We start from the raw sequence: 25,107 nt of genomic DNA, 5'->3' as shown, positions 1-25,107 counted from the left end.
GCAAGCATCTTTACTCTTTTCTTAGAGGTTGGGGTGGTGGAAGGGATGATAGTGGGTATGAAAGTCTAATCAAACTGAATTTCAGCTTTGAAAAGACTTTGGAGTGTATCCCTAGAATCTAGGTACTTAAATTAGGTTGGGACTCTTTTGAACAGAACTGGTTCTCTTGTAACGGATAAGTCCAAAAGGAGTTTGGAATTAAGTAGGACTCTGCTCATGATCCAAATATTATTATTTCAAATTATGCAGCGTGTAGAAAATATATCATGTTATCTTGATGAACCAGGTTCTTCACTAAGAATATTCTTGTGTAAGTTTAAATTTGCCAAAATAGAGAAAATATCATTAGAGATTAATGAGTCATTTTGACACATGGCACAAGAGTATACTATTGAAAGTATGAGACTGAGAAAAAATTAATCTAATTATGTACACAATTTTTAAATTTTCTAACAATTTTTTTTTCGTTGTGTACTCTGAACTGGTCCTTTTAGGTGATCTTAATCATCCATAATTCTAACCTGTTCCTTTCTAAGTGATATCTACTTAGGGATTTTGTGAATATGTCAGCTATTTGCTTGTCAGTAGCATAAAATTCCACAGTGATCAACCCCTTTTCATAGTTATCCCTCAAAAAGTGATGCCTAACATTTATGTGCTTAGTTCTCTTGTGATGAACCGGGTTCTTGGTCATACTAATTGCACTAGTGTTATCACAAAAATGGGGATACAACCAACATCAATTCCAAAGTTCATTAATTATTGTTTGATCCACAACAATTGAGCACAACATGAAGCAGCAGCAACATACTCAGCAGTAGATAAGGCCACTAAATTTTGCTTTTTGGTAGCCCAAGACACAAGACATGAGCCAAGAAAGTGTGCCATACCCGAGGTGCTCTTTCTATCCACAAGAAAACCTGCATAATCAACATATCCCACAAGATTGAAATTATTATCTTTTAGATACCAAAGACAAAGATCAGTGGTGCCTTTTAGATATCTTAAAATTTTCTTGACAATAGTCAAGTGAGACTCCTTCGAGTTTGCCTGAAATCTTGCACAAAGGCCTACACTGAAAACAATGTCAGGTCTACTAGCAGTGAGATACAACAATGAGCCTATCATTCCCCTATACAACTTCTGATCAACAGATGAATCAGGTTCATCTATATCCAACTTTATAGCTGTTGCAATAGGAGTGTCAATTTCTTTGGAATCTTCCACTTTAAACCTTTTAAGCAACTCTTTTACATACTTCTGCTGATGGATCATAGTTCTATTTGAATTTTGTTTAATTTGTAAGCCTAAAAAGAAATTAAGCTCACCCATCATGCTCATTTCAAATTCACTCCCCATTAGTTTAGCAAATTATTTACTTAACTTATCAGTAGTTACTCCAAAGATTATATCATCAACATATATCTGAACTACCAAGAGATCTTTACCTTTTTCTTTCAAGAACAAAGTATTGCCAATTTTACCTCTATTGTAGTCATGCTCAAGCAAAAACTTTGATAATCTTTCATACCATGCTCTTGGCACCTGCTTGAGCCCATAAAATGCTTTGTCAAGTTTGTATACATGATCAGGACTCTCCTTGATTTCAAACCCTGGAGGTTGCTTGACAAACACTTTTTCCTTTAGATAGCCATTTAGGAAGGCACTCTTGACGTCCATCTGGTGGAGGGTGAATTCCATATAAGCAGCAAAGGCTATGAGAAGTCTTATTGCTTCCAACTTTGCAACTGGAGCAAAGGTTTCATCATAGTCTATGCCCTCCTCTTGGCTATATCCTTGAACCACCAATCTTGCCTTGTTCCTTGTAACAGTTCCATCTTTATCAAGTTTGTTTCTGAAGAACCATTTTATGCCAATTACTAACCAGATGCCAAACTTGACTCCTTTCAAATTGGTTGAGTTCATCTTGTATTGCATTTACCCAGTCTGCATCCTGCAAAGCCTCAACAATATTTTTAGGTTCAATAAGAGATAAGAAAGTATCAAAAGCACAAATATTCTTTAATGAAGATCTGGTTTTGATTCCAGAGGTTGGATCAGTAATTATGTTCTCAATGGGATGAGAACTTTGATACTTGTAAGGTTTCACAACCAACTGATTTCCCCTTGATGTTCCTTCAATGCTTTGTTGTTGTGGAACAGGTTCATGGACAGGTTCCCTTGAGGTTTGAGAATCATTTCCTCTTTGTTCTATTCCCCCTGTCAGGTTACCCTAGGTAGAAGGACTTGTTCCATCACATGTTCCTTCTTCCAATGCAGCTTTAATCTGGGTTGTGGTTTCATTTACGTTTCTTACGAGCCCAATTGCTTCATTGTCATGTTCATGTCTCTCAGAAAGAATGTTAGTTTCATCAAAAATTATATGAACACTTTCTTCAACACACATAGTTCTTTTATTATAGACTTTATAAGCTTCGCTATGTGAAGAATATCCCAAGAATACTCCCTCATCACTTCTGGGATCAAACTTACCGAGGGAGTCTTTACCATTGTTATGCACAAAGCACTTGCATCCAAATGCCCTAAGATGGGATATATTTGGTTTTCTCCCTTTAAGTAACTCATAGGGAGTTTTCTCAACAAGAGGTCTAGTCATGCACCTATTTATAATGTAGCATGTAGTATTTACAACTTCTGCCCAGAAGTTATGTGGCAGTTTACTAGAAAGAAGCATAGTCCTAACCATATCTTCAAGTGTCCTATTCTTTCTTTCAACTACTCCATTTTGTTGTGGAGTCCTAGGAGAAGAAAAATTATGATCTATGCCATGCTCATCACAAAAATAAGCAAATTTAGCATTTTCAAATTCAGTGCCATGATCGGACCTAATTGATGCAAGTTGATTACCTAGTTGTTTATGAATTTTTCTAATAAAAGAAGTGAACATGTCAAATGCTTCATCTTTAGATGTTAAAAACAATGTCCAAGTAAACCTAGAGTAATCATCAGCAAGCATCATCACATATCTTTTACCACTTCTGCTTAATGTTCTCATTGGACCACACAGATCCATATGAACCAATTCCATCGTTCTGGTGGTACTTACCACTTTCTTGTATTTAAAAGAGGATCTTACCTCATTCCCCCTTGCACAAGCCTCATAAACTTTGTCTTCCTTGAACTTGATGTTAGGCAGTCCTATCACCAAGTCCTTGGAGACTAATTTGTTGAGTTGACTCAGACTTGCATGTCCAAGTCTCTTGTGCCAAATGAGGGAATCATTGACCAACACACTTAAGCAAGTGAGTTTATTTTTTGACAGTGTGGACAGATCTACAATATATATATATATATATATATATATATATATAGATAGATCTACAATATATATATTGTTCACTCTTTTTTCCTGCAAAACAATCTTGTCAGTGGTAAGATTAATCACAAAGCATTTATTAGAGGTGAATGCTACCAAGTTACCTCTATCACACAGTGGTGATACACTAATTAGACTGTATTTTAGGCCGTCTATCAAATAGACATTCTCAATCGAGTGAGAGTCAGTCTTACCTACATTACCAACCCCAATGATCTCATCTTTCTTCCCATTTCCAAAGGAGACATTACCTCATTTGAGGTTCTTAAGTGAAAGGAACTGCCTCTTGCTTCCTGTCATGTGCTTTGAGCAGCCACTATCCATGTACCATATTTGGCTGCTCCCCTTCACTTGGACCTGCAAAAGGAAATCAGGGGTTAGTCTTAGGAACCCAAACTAGTTTGGGTCCCTTTCTATAGGCAAAAGGATGAATCAAATTTTTTTTAGCCCAACCTGGCAGCCTATTTTTCCCTTGAACAAACTTTTTATTCTTTTGACTAGCCTTTTCTTTTGCAGTGCATTCACCTTTATAGTGACCAGTCTTACTACAGTGTGTGCAAATTTTGTTCTCAGGAAGTGTGAGATACTTGCTTTTGGGATCCTATTTAGGTGGCAGATTCCCAAAGCCAATTCATCTTCTATTGCTACTGTGATGTTCCTGTAGCCATGACAGTGCATCAGAGGACCTGTTCCATTTACAAGTTCTGTCTAGTTCATGCTTGACCTTGCCTAGATCCTTTATCAAAATTCTTATCTGCTCATCATTCTTATACAACTCATCTTTTAGTTTACCTACATTTTCTTCTAGAGTGAGTTGTGTGCAATCAGCTGTCTTCTTACTTGTTCCTAATTTCAGTTTTAGGTTTTCAAATTTAAGTTCTAGTACATTTGATTCAAATGCATGAACCTGGTTCTTTAGTGCAGTATTTTCACTTACAGTCTCACTAACTCTAAGTTTCAAGTTCTTACATTTTGCTTTTAAAATCACACATTCTTTAGATAGATGTTTCTTGTCTTTGTTTATATCCTCAGATTCATCAATGAAATCTAGAAGTAACTTAGATAACCTTTCTTTATACAAAAACTTAATCTTGTCTTTAAGATGGATTATACTTACTTCAGATTCCTCATCGGATTCTCCAATTGCCATAAGTGTTTGTTCATCTTCATCATCTAAGTCCTTATCTGAGCTTTCTCCCCAAGCAGCAACCATAGCCTTTGTTTATCCTTTGTTCTTCTTAAGATGAACTTGTTCCTTCTTTCTGTTTCTTCGTTCAGCTCTTTCCTTCTTCCATTCAATTTCCCATTGAGGGCAGTTTTTGATGTGGTAATCAGTCTTCCCACACTTGTAGCAACCCTCATTGGTCTGTTTTTCACGAACCCTTGGTTTGCTGTAGCCTCCACTTCTTGAAGAACCCTTTCCTCTCATTAGGTACTTCTTGAAGTCCTTTGTGATCATAGCCATTTCATCATCTTCTAGATCAGAACTTTCAGTGATTCTGAGTGCCAGGCTTTTTTCCTTCTTGGGTACATCCATCTTCATGGTTTTCCTTCTAAGTTCATAAGCAGTGAGATTTCCAATTAGCTCATCCAACCTAAGAGTGGCAATGTTCTTTGATTCCTGAATAGCAGTGATTTTGCTCTCCCATGAGACTGGCAGAACCCTTGTCAAAATCTTCTAAACTTTGTCTTCTTCAAGAATAACCCTTCCAAGAGACTTAAGTTCATTTGTTAGTGTGGTGAACCTTGTATACATCTCTTGGATGGTTTTTCCTTCCTTCATGGTGAAATTCTCATATTGAGAATATAGTAGTGTTCCTCTGGACCTCTTCACTTGAGATGTTCTCTCATAGGCCACTTGCAAAGTGTCCCAGATTTTCTTGGCAGTGGTACAGCTTTGTATTCTATTGTACTCATTTGGACCGAGTCCACAAACAAGCCATTTTTTGGCTTTAGCATTCTTCTCCCATTTTCTCAAGTCGTCAGCAGTGCAGTCACCTCTTGTTTCTGCCACCTCTTCTCCTATGGCATTTATCTTCATGGAAGCCAGTGGACCATGTGAGCACCTAATTTTTGACTATATTTGAATTTTTATCACTTTCTACTATTTAATTACTTCTAGAAATTTAATATATATATTTTTTAGCTTTGTTATATTTTTTTTTATATAGGGTAAGAATTAAAAATAATCTAAAATGTTAAATTATTACTATTAGTATCATTTTTATTTTTGATCTTTATTTTTAAATGAAATAAATTTAAAAAAAACAGAAAAAATTAAATATTTTTTTAAATTTTCGGATGGGAATTAAATAATAGGAAAATTAAAAGTATGGACTAAAAAAAGTAAAAGTAAAAGTAGGTAAAAATTATTCTTTAAAAAAAGTAAAAGAAAGTGGAAAATTAAAAAAATAAAAGTAAAAGAATGTGAAAATTTTAAAAATGAAAAGTAAAAGAAGTTGGAATTAAAAAATAAAAGTAAAGGTAGCTGACTTTTTTTTTTAAAGTAAAAGAAAGTAGAAATTAAAAGAAAAAAGAAAAGTAAGATAAGTGGATATTAAAAAAAAAAAGAAAAGTAAAATAAGTGGAAAATAAAAATTAAAAAAAAAGTAAAAAGTGAAAAATTAAAAAAAGAAAAATAAAGGAAAGTGGGGAATTATTTTTTTTTAAAAAAAGAAGAAAAATGGGAAGTGGGAATTTTTTTTAATTAAAAAATAATAAAATAATTAAAAAATCTGAAAAAAAGTCCGAATTATTTTTCTATAAATAGAAGAGAAATGGAGGAGAGAGGGGGAGGGAGAAGGAGAAAAAAAGGAAGGAAGGAATTGAGAGAAATTATTTTTCTTCTTCTACGCTAAGAAAATTTCTACTCGTGTCATTCTTTCTTCGTCTTTCTTTCAAAGAAATCCAGCAAGTCATCACCCAAAACCCAATAAAAATACTTCATAACATCCCTTTTTACATGCCAAAAAGTGGAGTCAATAGTCAAGGTCGAGGATTCCGTTGGAGCTCCATTCACTATGTTTGATGTTATTCGTTGCTTATGCTTGTTCGGCGTTCGTCTGAGTTATTGTACTTGTTCTTGAAGACTCATTTAATTGAAAAATTTTTCATTAAAGGTTAATTCTTTCCTCTATTCTTTTTATCTTATTTCATGTGATTTTATTTATTTGCCTTTAAATTTTATAAATAATAATATAAATTAGTCCTTAAAAGCTATATGCTTAATTATGTTTCTCGAAATATGGTATTCAAATTTGTTTTAAAGTTGGAAAGATTTGGATCCTAATAAGTTTGGGCTTCAATTGTGGGGTTATAGGGTATTGGTATATGATGGTTTATTATGATGACCTAAAATATCATCTTTAAATTTTATAATTAATTCAGTGTTCTAAGACCTCGAAAAGCACTATTTATCATTTCTCGACTTGCGTGCGCGCAGTCCATAAAATTTTCCGAAAAGTTTTTAATGTGAAAAATGGATTAAAGCATGAATTAGAGCTTTAATACTCAACTCAGTTGACTTTGGTCAATATTTTAAGCAAACGGATTCGGATCAGTATTTTAACAGTTCTGGTAGGTCCGTATTGTGATTTAAGACTTGAGCATATGCCGGAATCAAATTCCGAGATCCCTAGCCCGAGATATGGAATTTTGATAAAAAAATTAAAAGTTTAAGTTTAAATAGTGATCGGATGTCGCATTTTGTGCAAACGACCTCGGAATAGAATTTTGATGAATCCAACAGCTCCGTATGGTGATTTTGGACTTGGGAGCGTGATTGAAATTTTATTTGAAAGTCCGTAGTGAAATTAGGCTTGAAATGGCTAAAATAAGAATTTAAGCTTGAAAGTTTGACCGGGGATTTGACTTTTTGATATCGGGGTCGGAATCCAGTTCTGAAAATTTTTACAGCTCCGTTATGTCATTTATGACTTATGTGCAAACTTTGAGGTCAATCGGACTTGATTTGATAGGTTTCGACATCGAATGTAGAAGTTGGAAATTCTTAAGTTTCATTAAGCTTGAATTGGGGTGTGATTTGTGATTTTAGCGTTGTTTGATGTGATTTAAAGTTTCGACTAAGTTCTTATAATGTTTTAGGACATGTTGGTATATTTGGTTAGGGTCTCGGGTGAGTTTCGGATGATTAACGGATCAAATTCGGACTTAAAAGAAATCTGGAAAACTTTCTGTCTTCTGGTGTAATCGCACCTGCAAAAAATTGACCGCAGGTGCAATGCCGCAGATGCGGCTCATGTTGCGTAGAAGCGCTTGCGCAGAAGCGAGAGGAAGGGCATAGGTGCGGGCAAGCCAGCAGGTGCGATGGAATTTTTCGCACCTGCGAAGGCGCAGATGCGGTCCAAAGCTCGCAGAAGCGAGGTAGCTGGGCTGAGCAATTTTCACAGATGCGGTATTTTACCGCAGATGCGGGACCGCAAGTGCAAGAATTTTGTCCGCAGGTGCGAAAGCACTGGGCAGTGTACAAAACAGAAGGGTCCGAGAAATTTTGTCATTTTTGACATGTCCAAAAGCGGGTGAGGCGATTTTTGAGCGAGAAATCACGGAAAATCTTGAGGTAAGTCACATGTGATCATTGTTAGTCAATTATATTGGATTATCATTGAATATTTCGAATAGATTACATGTTTTTGAGGTGAAATTAGAGGATTTGGGCCTAGAGATTGCAATACAAGAATTTGAGATTTGGAGGTCAAGTTAATGTCGGATTTTAGTAAAAATGGTATGGTTGGACTCGTGGTTGAATGGCGTTCATATTTCGTAACTTTCGCCGGATTCCGAGACGTGGGCCCCACGGGCCATTTTTGAGTTAAATTCGGATTTTATTGAAAAATATAGTATTTTCTTATGGAATTGATTCTATAATTTTTGTTGACTGTATCGAATTAATTATGACTAGATACGAGTCGATCGGAGTCGAAAAATTGAGGGAAAGGCATATTATATGATTAAATTGGAGCAAGTCGAGGTAAGTGACTTGTCTAACCTTGTGTGGGAGAAATTTTTTCTAGGATTGGTATTAATTGTAATGTGATAAAAGTCGTGTACACGAGGTGACGAGCGTGTGCATGGGCTAAATGTGAAGGATTATGTTTTAAATTGTGTAGATCACTGTTGCATATTAATTAAATTATTAAATCTTGTTATATTCTCCATCATTAATTTGATTTATATACTTTAAATTTGCTTGACCTTTTTCCTGCTAATTGTTTTACTTGTTTAGTTAGAACTTGGTTTCTTTTATTCTGTGCATTATTTGCAGGTTGATTTTCTTTAAATTAAATATTATTAATATGAAGTATTTGATATTTTTTAAAATTAGTATTGAAGTAACGTATTAAAGATTTTGAAATATTATTTTGCTGAATTAGTTATTCCTGAATATTATTAATGATTTATTTTGGCATGAGCCGTGAACTCTTTATTGTGGAAAAATATTATTGTTGAATTATTTTGGCAAGTTAAATTATTTGAGCACTTGAGGTGCAAATTGTGATATATTGTGATATTGATACGCATGCAGTGGTATAAGGTCTGGGTATTGAAACGCATGCGGTGAGATACGAGTGGCTTGATACGTGTGACTAGTAGGGGAAACTACTAGAAGTCATGCGGTGTGATAAGGATGGCTAAAACGCGGGATGCTATTTCGGAAAAAAATATTTTCTTTAAAATAAATTGTGAAGGCTCCCGCGGTGAGATAAGAAAATGAGATATTCTGAATTTACTTATGATTTGGGACTACGAGGCGGTACCTCGTGAGTGCCCTTGTTGATATTGATTTATAGCCATAGTTGCCTTTGATTATTTGTTGTGATTTTCATAAAGTTAAATGAAAATTCTGTTTTGATTCCAAGAGATATTATTTGCCATTATTTTATGTAATTAAATGGTGACATGCTACTTGATTCATTTCCATTGTCATTTTATTTTATTATATTGTTAAATATTTTACCATGAAATTATTATTTTCTAGTAGGGTCTGATCTGACCTCGTCACTACTCTACCGAGGTTAGGCTTGGCACTTACTGGGTACCGCTGTGGTGTACTCATACTACGCTTCTGCACATCTTTTTGTGCAGATCCAGGCACTCTTTACCAGCTCCTTCTTCAGTGAGTTACCTATACACGGAGACTTCGAGGTATATCTGTCAGCGTCCGCAGACTCCGGAGTCCCCTTCTATCATTATTATGTTGCTTCCCTATTTTTCTTTAGACCTTGATATATAGAGACGTTGAGGATAAAATTCTTAGAAGCTTGTGACTTATTTCTACCGGGTTTAAGGAGTTGAAATTGTTTGAATTGTAATTTATTTATTTCAGATTTAAATTTTTATTCTGCATTGATAGGCTTACCTAGTCTTAGAGACTAGGTGCCATCACGACATCCTACGGAGGGAATTTGGGGTCGTGCCATTTATTTATTCAAATATCTAAAATCATACACTTCTTCCACAAGTAATTCCATAATTCATGACCTCACAATAATCTCAAAGTTTAGGAAGAATAATGAACATCGTTAGAGTGCATTAGGCGTGATTTTAATTAGTTTATCGCGATTATGTATACGTTCGCGTGGCATAATTGTGATTTTCAAAATTAAAACCGAAGTATGTGTTCGCGCAATTTTGGTCAAAACAATCTTAATATAATAAAAATGCTATTAATTGCGTGCACGTACTCGTGACATAATTTTGGTACAATAAATAAAACGTATTCACACACGTGATTCGTTTCAAAGATAATTTCATATTTTAATATAAAAGCGGATATATAAAACATGTAAACCAATGCATCACAGTTTATCTAAAATTAATTAAATCCAAGTTGTAGTCAATAAAATGACCGTGCTAGAACCACAGGACTCGGAAAATGCCTTACACCTTCTCCCCGGTCAACATAATTTCTTACCCGAACTTTGTTTTCACAGACCAATAATAATAGAGTCAAACCTTCCTTTGACTAGGGATTCAAATAAAAAGTGACTTGGAATACCTAAAAAATCAATTCCAAGTGGTGACTCTGTAAATAAAATAATCCCTACTCAAATTTGTCACTTTAATTGAAAAAACTCTTTAACCCATAATAATCCATAATACATATCTTTTTTGGAGGGTATAAAAGAGGTGTGACAGACCATCTGTGACAATGTCCCATAGCTCATAGTATTCTCCTATGATGTGATCTCCCATCCTGTTTTTCCACCAAGAGTAATACTGGTCGTTGAAGAGTGGTGGCCTAGCAGTGGATTGCCCTTCCCAGTTTTCAGGTGGTGCACTCATCTTGATCTTCTCCTAAGGTGTTAGCCTCTTCAAGGATAACTTGCTCTGATACCAACTGATGTTTTAACTTCAATACCACACAAGAGGGGAGTGATTTGTGTGGTGTCAATTTTTCGTGTGCACAGATTATAGAAGGACCTGATTCTTCTATATGTTCCTTATACAACTGTTGCGGAATAATAAATGCAGAAATTAAAGAACACAAGTATTTTATGTGGAAAATACCTGGCTCAAAAGGTGAAAAAAATCATGACATACTTCCCAGTAGTATTTTTCCAAACTCTCCACTAAATTACTGAGCCAAAAACTACATTTACAAAATACTTTTGTAAACCTAGGATTAACTATAATCCCGTTGTAACAACCAGCCTCTAACTGCTGCGACAACTTCAAGTTAACTCTAACTTGAATACTATGAATACCTATTACAATTGCCTCTAGATAAAGCTGAAAGGTACAATATGAAAACACATACTACAATTGAACTAGAATAAAAGACAGACACTTGGAGCTGATTCTTCTCTCTAGTTCATGTAGTTTCAGGTTCGCACACTTGAATCACACATGAACTGCTTGCAAAATGCCTTGCTATTTTGTTCTCAATTCACGTTTAATTTCTGCTTTTGTGCGTCACTTGTTGAATGAGAGCATCCTGCGATTTATAGAGTTAGTAGAGTGGAAAATAACTAGAGTTCTAATGCTACTCTTCCTTGGTGGAAGAGTTCTAGTTAATCTCAACTCCTAACTCCTTCCTTATCTTGGATAATGTTCTCGTTGAGTAAGGAGTCATTCTCCTTATTAATTATGCAATCTTTTCGATCAGGAGATATCTATTATTATGCCAGATTTCATTTATCTCCTACATGTGCATCTCACGTGCTTTGAATCTGCCCGTGTCTATGCCTACCAGTGATGGACCTGGTTCATCCATGAGTTCCTTTGTCAATCTTCAAAACTATTCTTTACTTGGGCCAACAAACTGACTCTTGATCCTGGATTTGTTAGCTCTATAAGCTATCATTATAGAGAATATCTCAATTGTTCTTATCAAATTCAACTTGACTTGACTTTCTGCTCTCAGTGGGGTATTTAGCATTTCTCAACTTGATTGTAATATATACATACAATCAGGGGTGGAGCTAGAGATAGAGGTGCGGATTCGGGCGAATCGAGTAACTTTGATCCAAACTCTATATTTGTCTTAAGAAATTTATTTAATATGTTCAAATTATTAATATAGAATCCAGTAACTTAAAAAGGCTAAAATCTTGAATTCAAAAATTTCAGATTCTGGTTCCGCCTCTACATACACCAGTCATAGTAGTATGAGTTTAATAGCCTATTTAGCCAAGTTTATTTTTGGGCCAAAAGTATTTTTTTATTTTACCAAAAGTACTTTTGGCCAAAAATTGAGGTGATTGGCCAAGCTTTTGTAAGGATAAAAAAGTGTTTTTGAGAAGAAGCAGAAACACTTTTTGAGAAGCAGAAAAAAATAGCTTCTTTTCAAAAGCACTTTTCTGATAAGCACTTTTGAGAAAAATACACTTAAAAGCAGTTTTCAAAAGCTTAGCCAAACACTAATTACTGCTCAGAAGTGCTTTTCAACTTAATTAGCCAAACACAAACTGCTTCTCACTAAAAGTAAAAATATTTTTGAGAAAAGCACTTCTCAAAATAAGCTGATTTTAAAAGCTTGGCCAAACAGGCTATATGACGGAAAAGGACTAAATGATATGAGTTAAGTGCTAGTGGTGAATAGATTAGAGAAATGGGGCTGTGGGTTGGGGCAAGAAGTCAGCAGAGTGCATGTGCATATAAAATTAAGGTCTGGGACCAGATGACTCAGAAAGGAACCCCATGACCACTCAATTAAATGGTTTGCATCCCATAAATTTGGCCTTATATGGGCAACTTTTTGCCCTCCTAATAAAGACAGTGATATTTTGACACCTTTTCATTTCTCTCTTTAATGTGAATAGTCATTTTTTTCATCTGAGACCTGCAGTTAGTATGCTACATATTTATCATGATTTTCTTGTTATTGTAACTTTGTTAGTTTATTAGTAATCTTTTCAACTGCTTCTGGCTTTTGTAAAAAAAGGGCACTATTTTTGCCTTCATATTATGAGCCAGCAGATGATATTGATATGGATTTAGCTTATACAGTCCACTGATGATGTAATGAAAATTTTACAGCATTTGTTCAATTTAAATCCGATTACCTACAATTTTTGCCTTCAATTTTACATGTTATTGCTAATTACCTACAATTATTAAATCCGATTGATATACATCCCAAAAAAAAAACTTGTCTTATTGTCACTTAATGATGGGCCATATGCATTTATTTTTCAAGAATCGGCATTTATAGTATAGAGCATCACTGGAAAATTTTCAAAGTCAAGCAGACTTGGACAAACTGGTAAACTCTGCAAAGACCAAGCCTTCAATCATGGCCAATGGAGTCAAGAAATTTTGTTTTTAATGGTCCTGTTATGTCAGCAAATAATAATTCAAGAATGGCTATAATTGCAATCCAATTAAGGTCATATATATAATTGGTATTATAGCAGAACTAACTGTAGTTTATGTAATTGCTAATGATTTCCTGCCTAGTTGTATGCTGCTCAATCTTGGTATCCTGTTAATTGGGTTTTCACATGTTTTCCGCACTAACTTGTTGTTCCATAAAAATATGAACAGAATTCCATGTGAGGCACATAATTTGGATTTTTGTTGCATGTCAGGGATCTACTGAGATTCGTTGTAGCAGAACAATGTTAAATGGTCCGTTTAAAATGTGTCCACTGTTGTTGTGGATGTAGTGAACAGAGGCGGCTCAACAGATCTCGGGGCCTAAGTCGAAATCATATTCGGAGGCCCTTAATCCCAGTATAATTTCAATAGTGGGATCTTGAGAGAGTAGTTTGTACACAGACCTTACCCCTACCCTGGAGTAGAGAGGTTGTTTCCGATAGACCCTCGACTCCCTCCCTCCAAGAACTCCTCATTTTGCTTTTGGGGTGACTCGAACTCACAACATCTTGGTTGGAGGTGGAGGGTGCTCACCACTATAACAACTCACTCTTGTCAAATATACTAATTAATGAGGGAAGAAAATTATCATAATTTATAAATTTATTGTATAAAATAACCTCAATCAAGTAACAAAAAATGTACTGTAACACTTTCTTTATTTTAGTTATTTATATAAATTATATAATATATAATAGTAACAATAATAATAAGAATTTAAAATAAATTTGGGGGCATTCAAAATTTAGGGGCCTAAGACAATGGCCTTATTACCCAAAGCCTTGGAGCCGCCCCGGTGGTGAAGAGTTTGAACTTCTATAAATGGTCAGTGTAAAGGAATTTTCAAAGATAATTATAACTTATAAGTACCTGTCTATGATATTAGTAACCTAAAAGATAGAATAAGTAACTTGCTAGAATTGGTTAATATATACAAACGGTTTTTTTTATTTGTATTGTTAACGTATATAAGTTAAATCCCTGGTAAAAAGTGCAATGATTGTGGCAAGTTGTTCCCAACTTGAGAAACAACTTTGGGTCCTTTATTTTGCAATTGAGTAGTTTAATGTGTATAAATATGTCATATAGGTAATGTATACTCAAAAAATCACAAATTTTCAATATTAAAAAAGTAAAAAAAAGGAGAGGAAAGAAGTACTTCAAAACTAGCGTGTGGTATTTGTGAAATCAAATAGTTGGAGTATACTAGCTTGTAAGGGTATACATGGGTCGGGTTGGTTCGGGTTTTTTAATTACCAAACCTAGTCAATTGTATCGGGTTATTAAATCTAAAGACCAAACCAAACCAATAAAAGTCAGATTTTTTAACCTCAGTTTTTTTTGGGTTTTTTGGATTTTCGGGTTTTTTCAAGTTTTTTTCATAAAGTCTTCATACCACAAAATATAGAATTTGTGCTCCAAATATTTCTTTAATCCAAGTAAGACAGAACTATATAAGGTATTTTTTAAGAAAACAACATAAAATATGAGATGATTTATGATATCTGTCACGACCCAAAATCACGTGACTGTCACCCGGCACACTACCCGATCCGAGCGAACCAAACCATGTGATGCACCCAATTCATATGCATCAAAATCAATTTAACTGCGGAAGCTCCTTGAAAATCATATACATTTTCAAGTTAAATGATAAAATATTTTCCAATTCAAAATCTCACATGACGTCTTTCATGATAATAACAATGAGACTAAGTAAAATAAATATACTTTCATGTATGTCGTGTACAACTCCGTTACTATAACCTTTCACAACTATCTATGGAGCCTCTATACCAAAGAATAGAACCAACCGTTGGAGTAATTTCAACAAAATAAAATAAGAAAAAACATGATAGCTACCACGAAATAAAAGTGGTGCTTCATAATACCTCGAAAAGAGATGCATCCTAGCCTGACCGCATGCCACGTATCATACATCATCCTGAAACATGTAAAGTAAGTAGGGCCCTGGAGGGAGGGGGGCCTAAGGGCTGAGTACACCACAGCGGTACTCAATAAGTGTCATAGACTCTCTCTAACTTAAGTTCTTGGGATAAACTTTATAAAAATAATGCACCAATATTTGATATAAAACAATAAGAAATTTTATCAATTCTTGACCCTTGTTATTTTAAATAGCAACCAAGTAAAAATATAATCCACCATATAAACTTTTAAGACATTTACATCAATCCAAGATTTTGGATAAAATTATACAAAATCATTCAATTTGTTTTAAGTCATAGAAATCACTTTCGGCTCCTTAGGCCTAAACATAAGAAAATCATCCTTATTTTTCAATGGGAGTATTATTACATCACTGACATAAGAAGGTCAACTAGGTTATGTACTTAGCGACAAGTATCATATACCCTACTTGCTCAGGTCGTCTCATTGTAGTGTCGTACGAATCGACTCAGCCATGCTAATAATAGCATAAAATAGTACTCTCTCGAGGGAGAGCACTTTGTCATAGTCTATACCACAAAGTGGACATCTACACCTACACCGGCACGTGTAGTTTTATGACAACGAACACAATATATCCGAAGTCAATCTCGGTAAACATAAGTAACTCCCAAAACATTTGATACTTCAAAAATAGATTCATAGTATAGTAGCTTCAAAGGATCTATTTTTATCAACTCATAGCATTTATATAAAATCTAAATCATTTGAACAAAAATTAAATAAACAACATTTTGCATGCTAAAGCCTTTAGCAATTTAACAATCTTTAAAAGATACCACAAGTGCTATTCTATTCGTCAATTTTCAAAAGAAATACTTTCCATAAAAACTTATCTTTAGCACTCAAATATGTATACTCTTGTCAATACGTAAGTTTTGATAAAAACTTATAACATTTACCTTGAGTGTCATTTTGCCAACAAGGTTTAAAATAAAATTTTATAAAACGGTATGACACTACATATGCAACATAATATTCTAGTACATGGAGATATCCGTACTTGTTTGTCCCCACAAGTATGAAAGCACATTTGCAAACAACTTAAGTATTAACTTGAAACATGCTTTTAGAGAAAGTCCCTCAAGAAGAGTAAGTTTTAATCAAATTACCTCGCTTTCGCTTTATTAACATTCACAAGCTTTCAATCCTCCTCCATCATTCTAATGTTGATTAAAATGCTCAACATCACCAGCAAGTCGATATCTACAATTAGATATCCTAATTACATCAAAATATGACCTAAGATATTGATCAACATCCATATATGGCTCATAAGTTGGCTACAAGCCTCTAACAACTCAAATCGCCAAATAGTTTTATATGCTAGACCATTCAACTTCATTCTTATGTTTTAATACTCATTCAAAGTCATTAATGATACTACATCAATTGTCCATTGCTACCAAGTTAATATTCATCGTCTTCCAAAATCAACACTTGCAAAATATAGAATTCGGGTGATTACTTAGTTATCACTTTTACCTTTTGCTAACAAATAATTCCATAGGTTCATTGTATTCATAAATTTCATCGCCAAGATTATCATTCATCTTCTCTCTTATTTTCTCAAAAGTAATATTCATGCCATGAAACAGAGTTTTATAATCCAATCTTTCAACCATTAAAACTTGCAACAAATTTTTCAAATACTTCTAACTACTCATAATAAACAAGTTTGAAGCATTGAAATTACCTCTAGTAGCTCAATCTTGAAAAATCACAACTTTGGTGATTTTAGTGTTCTTAAGGATTTGATGATGAAATCTAGCATTTGGATGCAAGAATGATGTTAGAACTCATGTATATTGAGTAAGAATCAACCCAAAACAACATTAACAACTTAACTTGGTTGATTTGAGCTTAAAATTGCCCCTTCACCTCAAGAACCCTAACCCTCAATACTCAAAATACTCTCCTTCCCCGACTTTATATTTATAGTCCCAGATTTTTGGGTTTCGGACGTGGCCTTGGATGTTATGGCAGCACTTCACTGCCAGCCATTCTTTCGGACACGGCCCCGGATGCTTTGCATCCGTAGACTTCTCTGCCAGCCTTTGGTAATTTGGTCATAACTTCTTGTAGGAATGTCCAAATGACAAACAGTTTGAATTGTTAGAAACTAGACTAGAAGATCTTTCATTTGATATGTTGTCCATCACATAACTCCTTATATATATATATATATATATATATATATATATATATATATATATATATATATATATATATATATATATATATATATATATATATATATATAAGTTTGGTCTTGTGCGTACTCATTTGGAACTTTAGCCTATCATGTAATTTCTAACTTGACTTGGACTTAGGGCTATCCTTAGACCCCACATCACTTATAATATGCCTCGTACACTTATTACCATATCCAATTGATATCCATCATATTAATAGTCCTGGTCTGCACACAAAATTATATAATTAGTGCACATCAACTTTCTTAATAGCGCTAAAGTATTTCGAAATTTTCCGGGGTGCTACAACATTATGCTAAAATATTCAATAATAAAGATTATAAAATCGCATACAAAATATTATTAATAAGTCATAATAAAAATGAACATAATCTAAAATTACAAAGTGGAATAAGTACGACTAATAACTACTAGTATTATTTACATGACTAAACACTAAAAAAAGTTATGTATTTTTTCTAAACCATGGAAGAACTAAAAAAACAGATATCCAACACTATGGTCATTCCTAGTACAATTGAATTAAATGTCTTTTGTTAGCATTAGTATTGATTTGATTTTTGTTTAGATTTTATTTGAGTTACTAACATTTATGGAGTAAAAAACTTATTGGAGCCTTCAAAAATTATAAGTACAAACTTGAAATAATACGTTAAAAGATAAAACTATGAAAATGTTAAAAAATATTTATAAATTACATTACAATAAATACTTTTATATATTAAATATATTTAAAACTTCTATACATGTAATGTCGGATTAAGTTTGGTTGTAGTTTGACTTTTTTTAATTAAAATCAAACCAAACCAATTATGGTCGGGGTTTTTTATGTTTTATAATCCGTAATTTTTGGGGAGGTTCCCCAACATCAAACCAAATCAAATCGAACTATACTTGGGTTGTTTCCCTCTTTTTTACTTGGATTATCGGTTTGGTACGGTTTTTCGGTTTCCTTTGTACACCGCTGGCTGTTGCAAATATTTTGTTGAACATAACACTGTATAACTAATATCAATTGCCAATGGCCAAGACTTATTCTCTTTATTTCCCTACCCCATTAGTAAGCCAACTGGCAAATTTTGATTCTTCACAAAATTAAAGAAAAAACAATAAAGGCAATGGATAAAGCAAACGACAAACCAGTGTACTAGTCTCAGTGCTAAGTTTGGTATTATATACCTTACTCTTCTCTTCTCCCTACTTATAAATAGACTACCAACAAAGAGGAATCAGTCCATTTTAATCTTTAATTCTATCTTTTTCACCAACTTTTCTTTTCAAAAAGAGCCTCTACTCTGAAGAAACAAAGCTGAAATCTTTTTAGGTGAATTTGTTGCTAAGAAAGTCTAAAGAATGAACATATCAGCTTCTGAATGCACTAATGAGTGTGAATCTGGTTGGACAATGTACTTTGATGAATTCTCATATTCAGCAGATAAATGCAATAGAATTAAAGGGAGAAATAATATTCATGAAATTGATGGTAGGGGAAAAACAGCATATGTGGATGAAGAAGATTTGTCTATGGTTTCTGATGCTTCATCTGGTCCACCAAATTTCCATGAGGATAAAGAATACTACTCTGAAGAAAATGGACATGTTTTTTATCCTTTAGTTTCTGAATACGCAATGGCAAAGCAGAACAAGAAAATAAAAGAGCAGAGTGGAAAACAAAACAATCTCTGTCTTGATGATACTGCTAGTTCTGCAGTTTCCAGCTCCCCTAAGGCAAGTTCAATCATACAATTGTCAATAGTCTTACAAACCAAAAAGTGCCACTTTGAATTTCTTTTTTTTTCTTATCAAAAGACGTCGAGCCTTGGAGCAACGGTTAAATTGTGTTTGTGTGACTTATATGGAATCACCCATCAATAATGTGTTAGTTGCCTACATCACACCCTCTTGGGGTGCGGCCTTTTTTTCAAATCCTACGTTAAAAGCCTTCTTGTGATGGTATTTACCTTGAGACATGTATGTAGATATCACCGAAAAAGCAGAAAACTAAGAAGACTTTGTCTCGCCCCGGTGGGTTAGGCACTGGCGTTTACCTCTTGTATTACATGTAGGAGGGCATGTAATACCTTAACTCTACCGTGTTGATGTGTGTTACTATCTCGTCCAAAAACTTATATTATCATAGAAAGAATACTTATCGTGACTTAATTATATTATATATGTCTCAACAGTACTCACATCGTATATGAAAAACTCATTCTTTTACAATTGCCATTCCTAATGAGAAGGGCAAGTTCTACTTAATCTTCTTCTTTAATACTTAACTTTGCCACTTATATTTTCAGGATACTACAGGTTTTTATAATGATACTACAACTTACATGGAGCAAGTTGCAGGCTACTCTGGAACATATCCCAAGGTATTTTTTCTATTTCCCTTCTTTGCTTTTCTATTGTCAATTTGTCATGGTTTATTCATTGACCATTATATGCAATGCCAATCCCTTTTTTATTTCAGGGTAAATCTGTTCTGGGGAAACATTTTGGTTTCTTGAAAACATCTCTGAATGGGAAAGCTTCATCTGAGAAATCTGGTGTGTAATGCAGTTAAGATTAAAAAAAGGCTAGTTTCAATTATTGAATTAGTATTATAAAAAATAAATGATTTCTTTTGTATATATAAAAGGTTTGGCTTTGTGCTTTTTGCAGGTTCTTTGAAGGGAAGAAAGAAGGGATGAGGATTTTACAATTAGAGTTCTGAGGATCTTGTATTTATCCTTCTTATCTTTTTTTTTTTTTAAATCCTTCTTCTACTTATTTGTTCCTGTACATGTAATGGAAAAAAACCTGAAAGCATAAATGTGAAAAAAAGAAGAAGAAGAAGAAGAAGAAGAAAATTACGTCTTTATTTAAAATAGTAGCTAATCTTAATAAAGGAATAGGACCTTTTATCACTGCAATAGTGCTCATCAATGTCTATCATTCTTTACCACTATGCTATAGTATCCTCTCTGATTGTTCAAATAATTTATAAAATAATCTCTTACCCCACCCCACCTCACCCCCACAAAATGAAAAAAAAATAAAAAAATCGATGTCTCATTGTCTTGTGCTTCAAATGATAGAATTCTTGCATAAGACCAATCATTCACAGACTGCATTTGAGAAATAGCCAATATGGAGAAATTAAAAACAACCTATGTTGACATCAAAGGTAACAACTAGTATTTACATGTATCCGATGTTGACACCAAACTATGTTAATTTCTTATAATTATAATTTAGTGGTAATACTGTATTTAAAGGCACATGTCATGTATTTATTCACGAGTTGGTATAAACCCAGAGTGTGGTCGGTAACTTTTTTCGGAGCATTGACAGCCTAGCTGTGGGAATACATTGGGGGTGATTGAATCAGGTAATGTAATCAGGTAAAAATGTAACAAGACAAGATGAATGATAAAGATTGATCCATTTAAAGTCACCAAAAAGGCACAATCCCACCTTCTAATGACAGCTACACACTATATATAAATGACATCTATATATTGGTGCAATGCAATTATTGATTTTTGTCCTAGTGAAGGTTCTCCCTCCAAATCTTTATTGGTCATATGATCCTTAGAATTGCCATCCGTATCTTGGAGAGTGACATAGTTTCTGGAAAAAAGACAACACCTCCAGCTATTGTTCCTGAGTCCTGACAATGGTCCACTCTAATCAATTGTTATTAGTTATTACTAATATCATAGAGTAAAATTGGAATGCACTACCTGCAGAATTTGAAGAGAATAATGCAACTCCACTATCATATTGCACTCTTATTCTTTTCTTCTTTCTTTCTTTTTTCTTTTCGATAAAGATATATGGTGGTCGGGCAAATTTGCAGGGGTAAATTTAGGGGTTTCACCCGAACCTCTTTGGCCAAAAAAATCACACTTTACATATAAGGCAAGTGTCACGTCCTTAGTCTTGAACCAAGCGCATGTGCGGCACTTGACAACTTGCTTACGATCTTACACAACTCGATCACGATCTTGCTGCGCCAAGTCAGCACTCAAGATCGCTAAGAGAATATTAGATAAGAAAGACGAGAAATTTGCCAAAGGAGGCTTTTTATTTTAGAGAACTTGATTATTTTGCTTGGTGAATTACAAATGAATGGCCCCTTTTATATACTAGTCTCCTAGGAGCTATTATGTAAATATTAATTGTTACACAAGTCCTTAATATTTAAGATAAGGGCTTTCTCTAGAACTCTCTACAAACCTATAAGATTCCAAGGACTTTCCTAGCAAATACATAGGGATCTAGGGTCTTCCTAAGGAAGTGTTCATACTTCTCTAGAATCTTCTCACAAATGCTAGCATTCCTCCTTTGTAAGCTTCCACATGGCATTAATACATGTCAAATGGCACCTATGTGGCATGATGATGTGTCGGGTCATGACACAAGCCTCTATATTTTGTATTTTAAATCATCTTAATACATCCAAAAAGCATACATCATTGGTCAAGGAGGTTCAAAACTTTTTTGAGGTTGCTGGTTCAATTCACATTGGCCATAGTCTTTTTCAAATTTTTTTCTTTATCTTTTTTGAACCCCCTTAGCAGAAATTTTGTCTTCGCCACTGCCAACTTTTGTTTACCTCGACTATTCTGCCAGATATTTATTATCTCCCTCCATAGCACATGTATAGAGTAATTCTAAATGTTGTACTCTTTTATTCCCTTTCAACATTTATTGATTCTTTGAGGTTTTCTTTTGACAAAGAAATTAGGATATGCTATTGTGCCTTGTTCAAGGAAAAAGCACCTGTCAAACAATTGCTTCCCAAAACCAGAAAGGTCACGAAGCAAAAATCTTAAATCAATAGGAGTAGATTTGAACTACGTACGACCTGATTTAGGTGCGGTGTCAAGAAAAATAAAAATAAAAAGTAGGAGTAGATATCACCTTTCATATGTGTATTCTTGCAGGTTGCATGTGATTGAATGTTCCCTTTGACCCCTGCTAACATTGTGCAATACAAGGATGATCAAATTTTGTAAAACATGAGCGATACCTATTTTCACTCTATTGCTTTGTTTTAGTGTGTCCAGAAGAATAAAGAAATACCGTCTATACTCAAATAAGCATTAATGTAACATAAGATTTTCCACAAAGTGAGTTTTATCATGAGGACTATTTTAGGACTACTGACGATCGCTCATAAAGTTTATTACCAATTAGACCCTGCAAAGAAAAGCTTTATTCCAACAAATAAAAAATATTCGGAAAGAACACAGGATAATAGAAGATTTAGCATGTAGAACACGACGATTATCGTAAATCTTATGAACCAGAGATGCCTTGTATTTCAAAAGCTTTGATTTTAGCAAATTTTTTTTTTTTGTTAAGTGAGTAGTCACAACTAAACATACAGTTGACCAGCCATATAAACCATGTATGTATTGCTATCTTATTTTCGAGTCTATCATAATTGAGGAAAAACAAAACTACGTCGATAAATGGTAAGTTAAACTAATGTAAGCATGGGTGGAGCTAGAGGGTGGAAGCGGTCTATCCGAACTCCCTTAACCAAAAAATTATTATCATATATATATATATATATATATATATATATATATATATATATATATATATAAAATGAATTTCCTTAGTGAAAACCTCACTTTAGCGCCGCTAGATGTAAGAATATTGCGTCCAACTAATTCTAGATCTTATTGTGCTACAGAACGATCACACCAATCAATAACTAATTTTATTAGTCTAACTAGTGCTTTTGAGTGCACGAACACGAAGCGGTGTTGCTTACTTCAACGCTGAGTAGCTTTCTGCTCGAGTCATGAGATTTTTATGTGGAAAAATTACCAAACTTTTTCTTTTAATTGTTCTAGTGAAGAGAGTCGTTATTGTTGTTGAACTTAAAGGTAACGAATTCAAGTTATGAAAACTGTCTCTTGCAATTTTATATAGAATATAAAGTATTCTTATCCTTCTCGAAACTCACACATAGCAAGAGTTTAATGCTTTATGCTATTTTTTTTTATTAAGTTGTTACATTGAATATAAAATATTTTTAAGATACTGGCACAATTATTATCCATATTATCTTAACAAAATGAAAAAAAGAAGCATAGAGTTAGGCCTGGCGATTGCTTCCACAAAATCTTTACTTTGTGTCAATTATTGAAGATATCAATGCGCACACGTGCACGTATACACTAAGATCCGTTCAAGTCATGTGTTTGAACTTTGTAGGATAAATACCAAACTTTATTTATACAAAATAATAATAATAATTTGAAAGATTAATCAATAAAATTCACCACTATTAATTGATATTTCTGCTTCTATAATAAATAAATAAATCTACGACTCAAGGACGAAAGTCACCCCGTTCATGTGCTAATGTTTTTTTTTTTTTTTTGGTATTCAGCAAGTGTCTTAATCGTATTTGTATTGGAACTAACTAAACCGAAGTGTTTTATATTAGGGTTAAAAAGCAAAACACATGTATCCCATTTGTTTCAGTAAACGAAAATATTCTCTCACCTTTTCCAAACCTGGTTTTCCTGATATACCCATTTACCACCGTTATTTTGACTCTTTGCCTACTTTTCTCTAGGGAAGAGTTGAGGTTTGTATTGTATGGGTCAAAATCTGCTTCGGCGGGATTTAGCATGAGGCGGTATCGTGAAAAGCGATATGGTCGAGGTTGATTAGTAGATAACGGGATTCGTAGCCGAGTAGTCAATAACGACCGAGGTCGAGTATCAAGGGCAGTGCTAACGACTAGTTTTTGAATATTCTTGGTGTCTGTACTTTTAGGATTGACTAGGGAATGTCCTATATAAAGAGAAAAGGAGATATGGAGAGAGATATGTAATATTCTCTAATAAGAACATTCTTGGAAAGCAGACTTTCTCTCTAGATTAAAGACAATCACTACCTTTCTAAAGAGATTCGATTGTCTATTATTCCACAATTTTTTCATTAGATCCGAGAAGGATCCCAACATTCCAGTATTTGTCTATCATTCATCATTGTCAAAAAGAAGAATCATCTACCTCATTCAATATTGGGTGAATCATTTTTCTTATTTACTTTAATATCATTTATCGTTATTTATTGCTTGATATTCCCCCATCGTTATTTGTGTTAATCGATTATAGATATTAAGTTATTATCATTAACTAGGTTTAGCCCTTCGTCATACAAAATTAATTAGTTTAATCAAAAGTCTAAATTTTTTTGTCAAACAATTTGGCAGCGTATGTGGAGATTATCTAGTTAAGTTTTTAGTTTCTTCTAGATCTATAACTGACACAGTTCACAAAAAAAAAAAAACTCCTACTTCCTTATACACACGGATCTGACATGGCAGGTAATGGAGAAGAAAGAATGAAGGCAGTGGCCGATCTCACTACCAACCTCGTAAACACCATCAATGAGGTCTCCGAAATAAAAGGCGAAAACATAACACCTAACATCTCTCCCCGGCGAAGTGGGTTGCCCCTCCCTCATGGTAGTATCACAACATCACGTGGTAAAGGAGCTTCCACGTCCACCGCGAAAGAGGCGCCACCAGCGGTGAAGAAGCTACTCGAGGCTTGACTGACAAATACGCTGATCGGCATCCTCAACAAGCCCACCCAGGAGGCAGTTAGAGAAAATGCAAGGACTTTCTTTGCACCAGTAACGGCCAAGTAGCACGGCTCTCCCCCTCCAGTAACAGGTATCACTCGCAATATTAATAATGTAGGTAACGACACCCTCACAGTC

General features: G+C 34.2%; 1 protein-coding gene across 1 annotated transcript; it reads left to right on the top strand.

Moving 5' to 3' along the window:
* The first annotated feature begins 18,513 nt into the window (after positions 1-18,513).
* Positions 18,514-20,279, top strand: LOC104105580 (protein SOB FIVE-LIKE 5-like). Its single transcript, XM_009613931.4, has 4 exons — positions 18,514-19,092; positions 19,665-19,739; positions 19,838-19,913; positions 20,029-20,279. Exons 1-4 carry the CDS (start codon positions 18,718-18,720, stop codon positions 20,055-20,057), a joined length of 555 nt encoding a protein of 184 aa, XP_009612226.1. The 5' UTR covers positions 18,514-18,717; the 3' UTR covers positions 20,058-20,279.
* The last annotated feature ends 4,828 nt before the right edge of the window (positions 20,280-25,107 follow it).

This window comes from Nicotiana tomentosiformis, chromosome 12 (genome assembly GCF_000390325.3).
Source record: "Nicotiana tomentosiformis chromosome 12, ASM39032v3, whole genome shotgun sequence".
NCBI classification, from domain to species: domain Eukaryota; kingdom Viridiplantae; phylum Streptophyta; class Magnoliopsida; order Solanales; family Solanaceae; genus Nicotiana; species Nicotiana tomentosiformis.
Note: the sequence above shows the minus strand (reverse complement) of the source record. Positions and strands in the feature narration are given on the sequence as shown.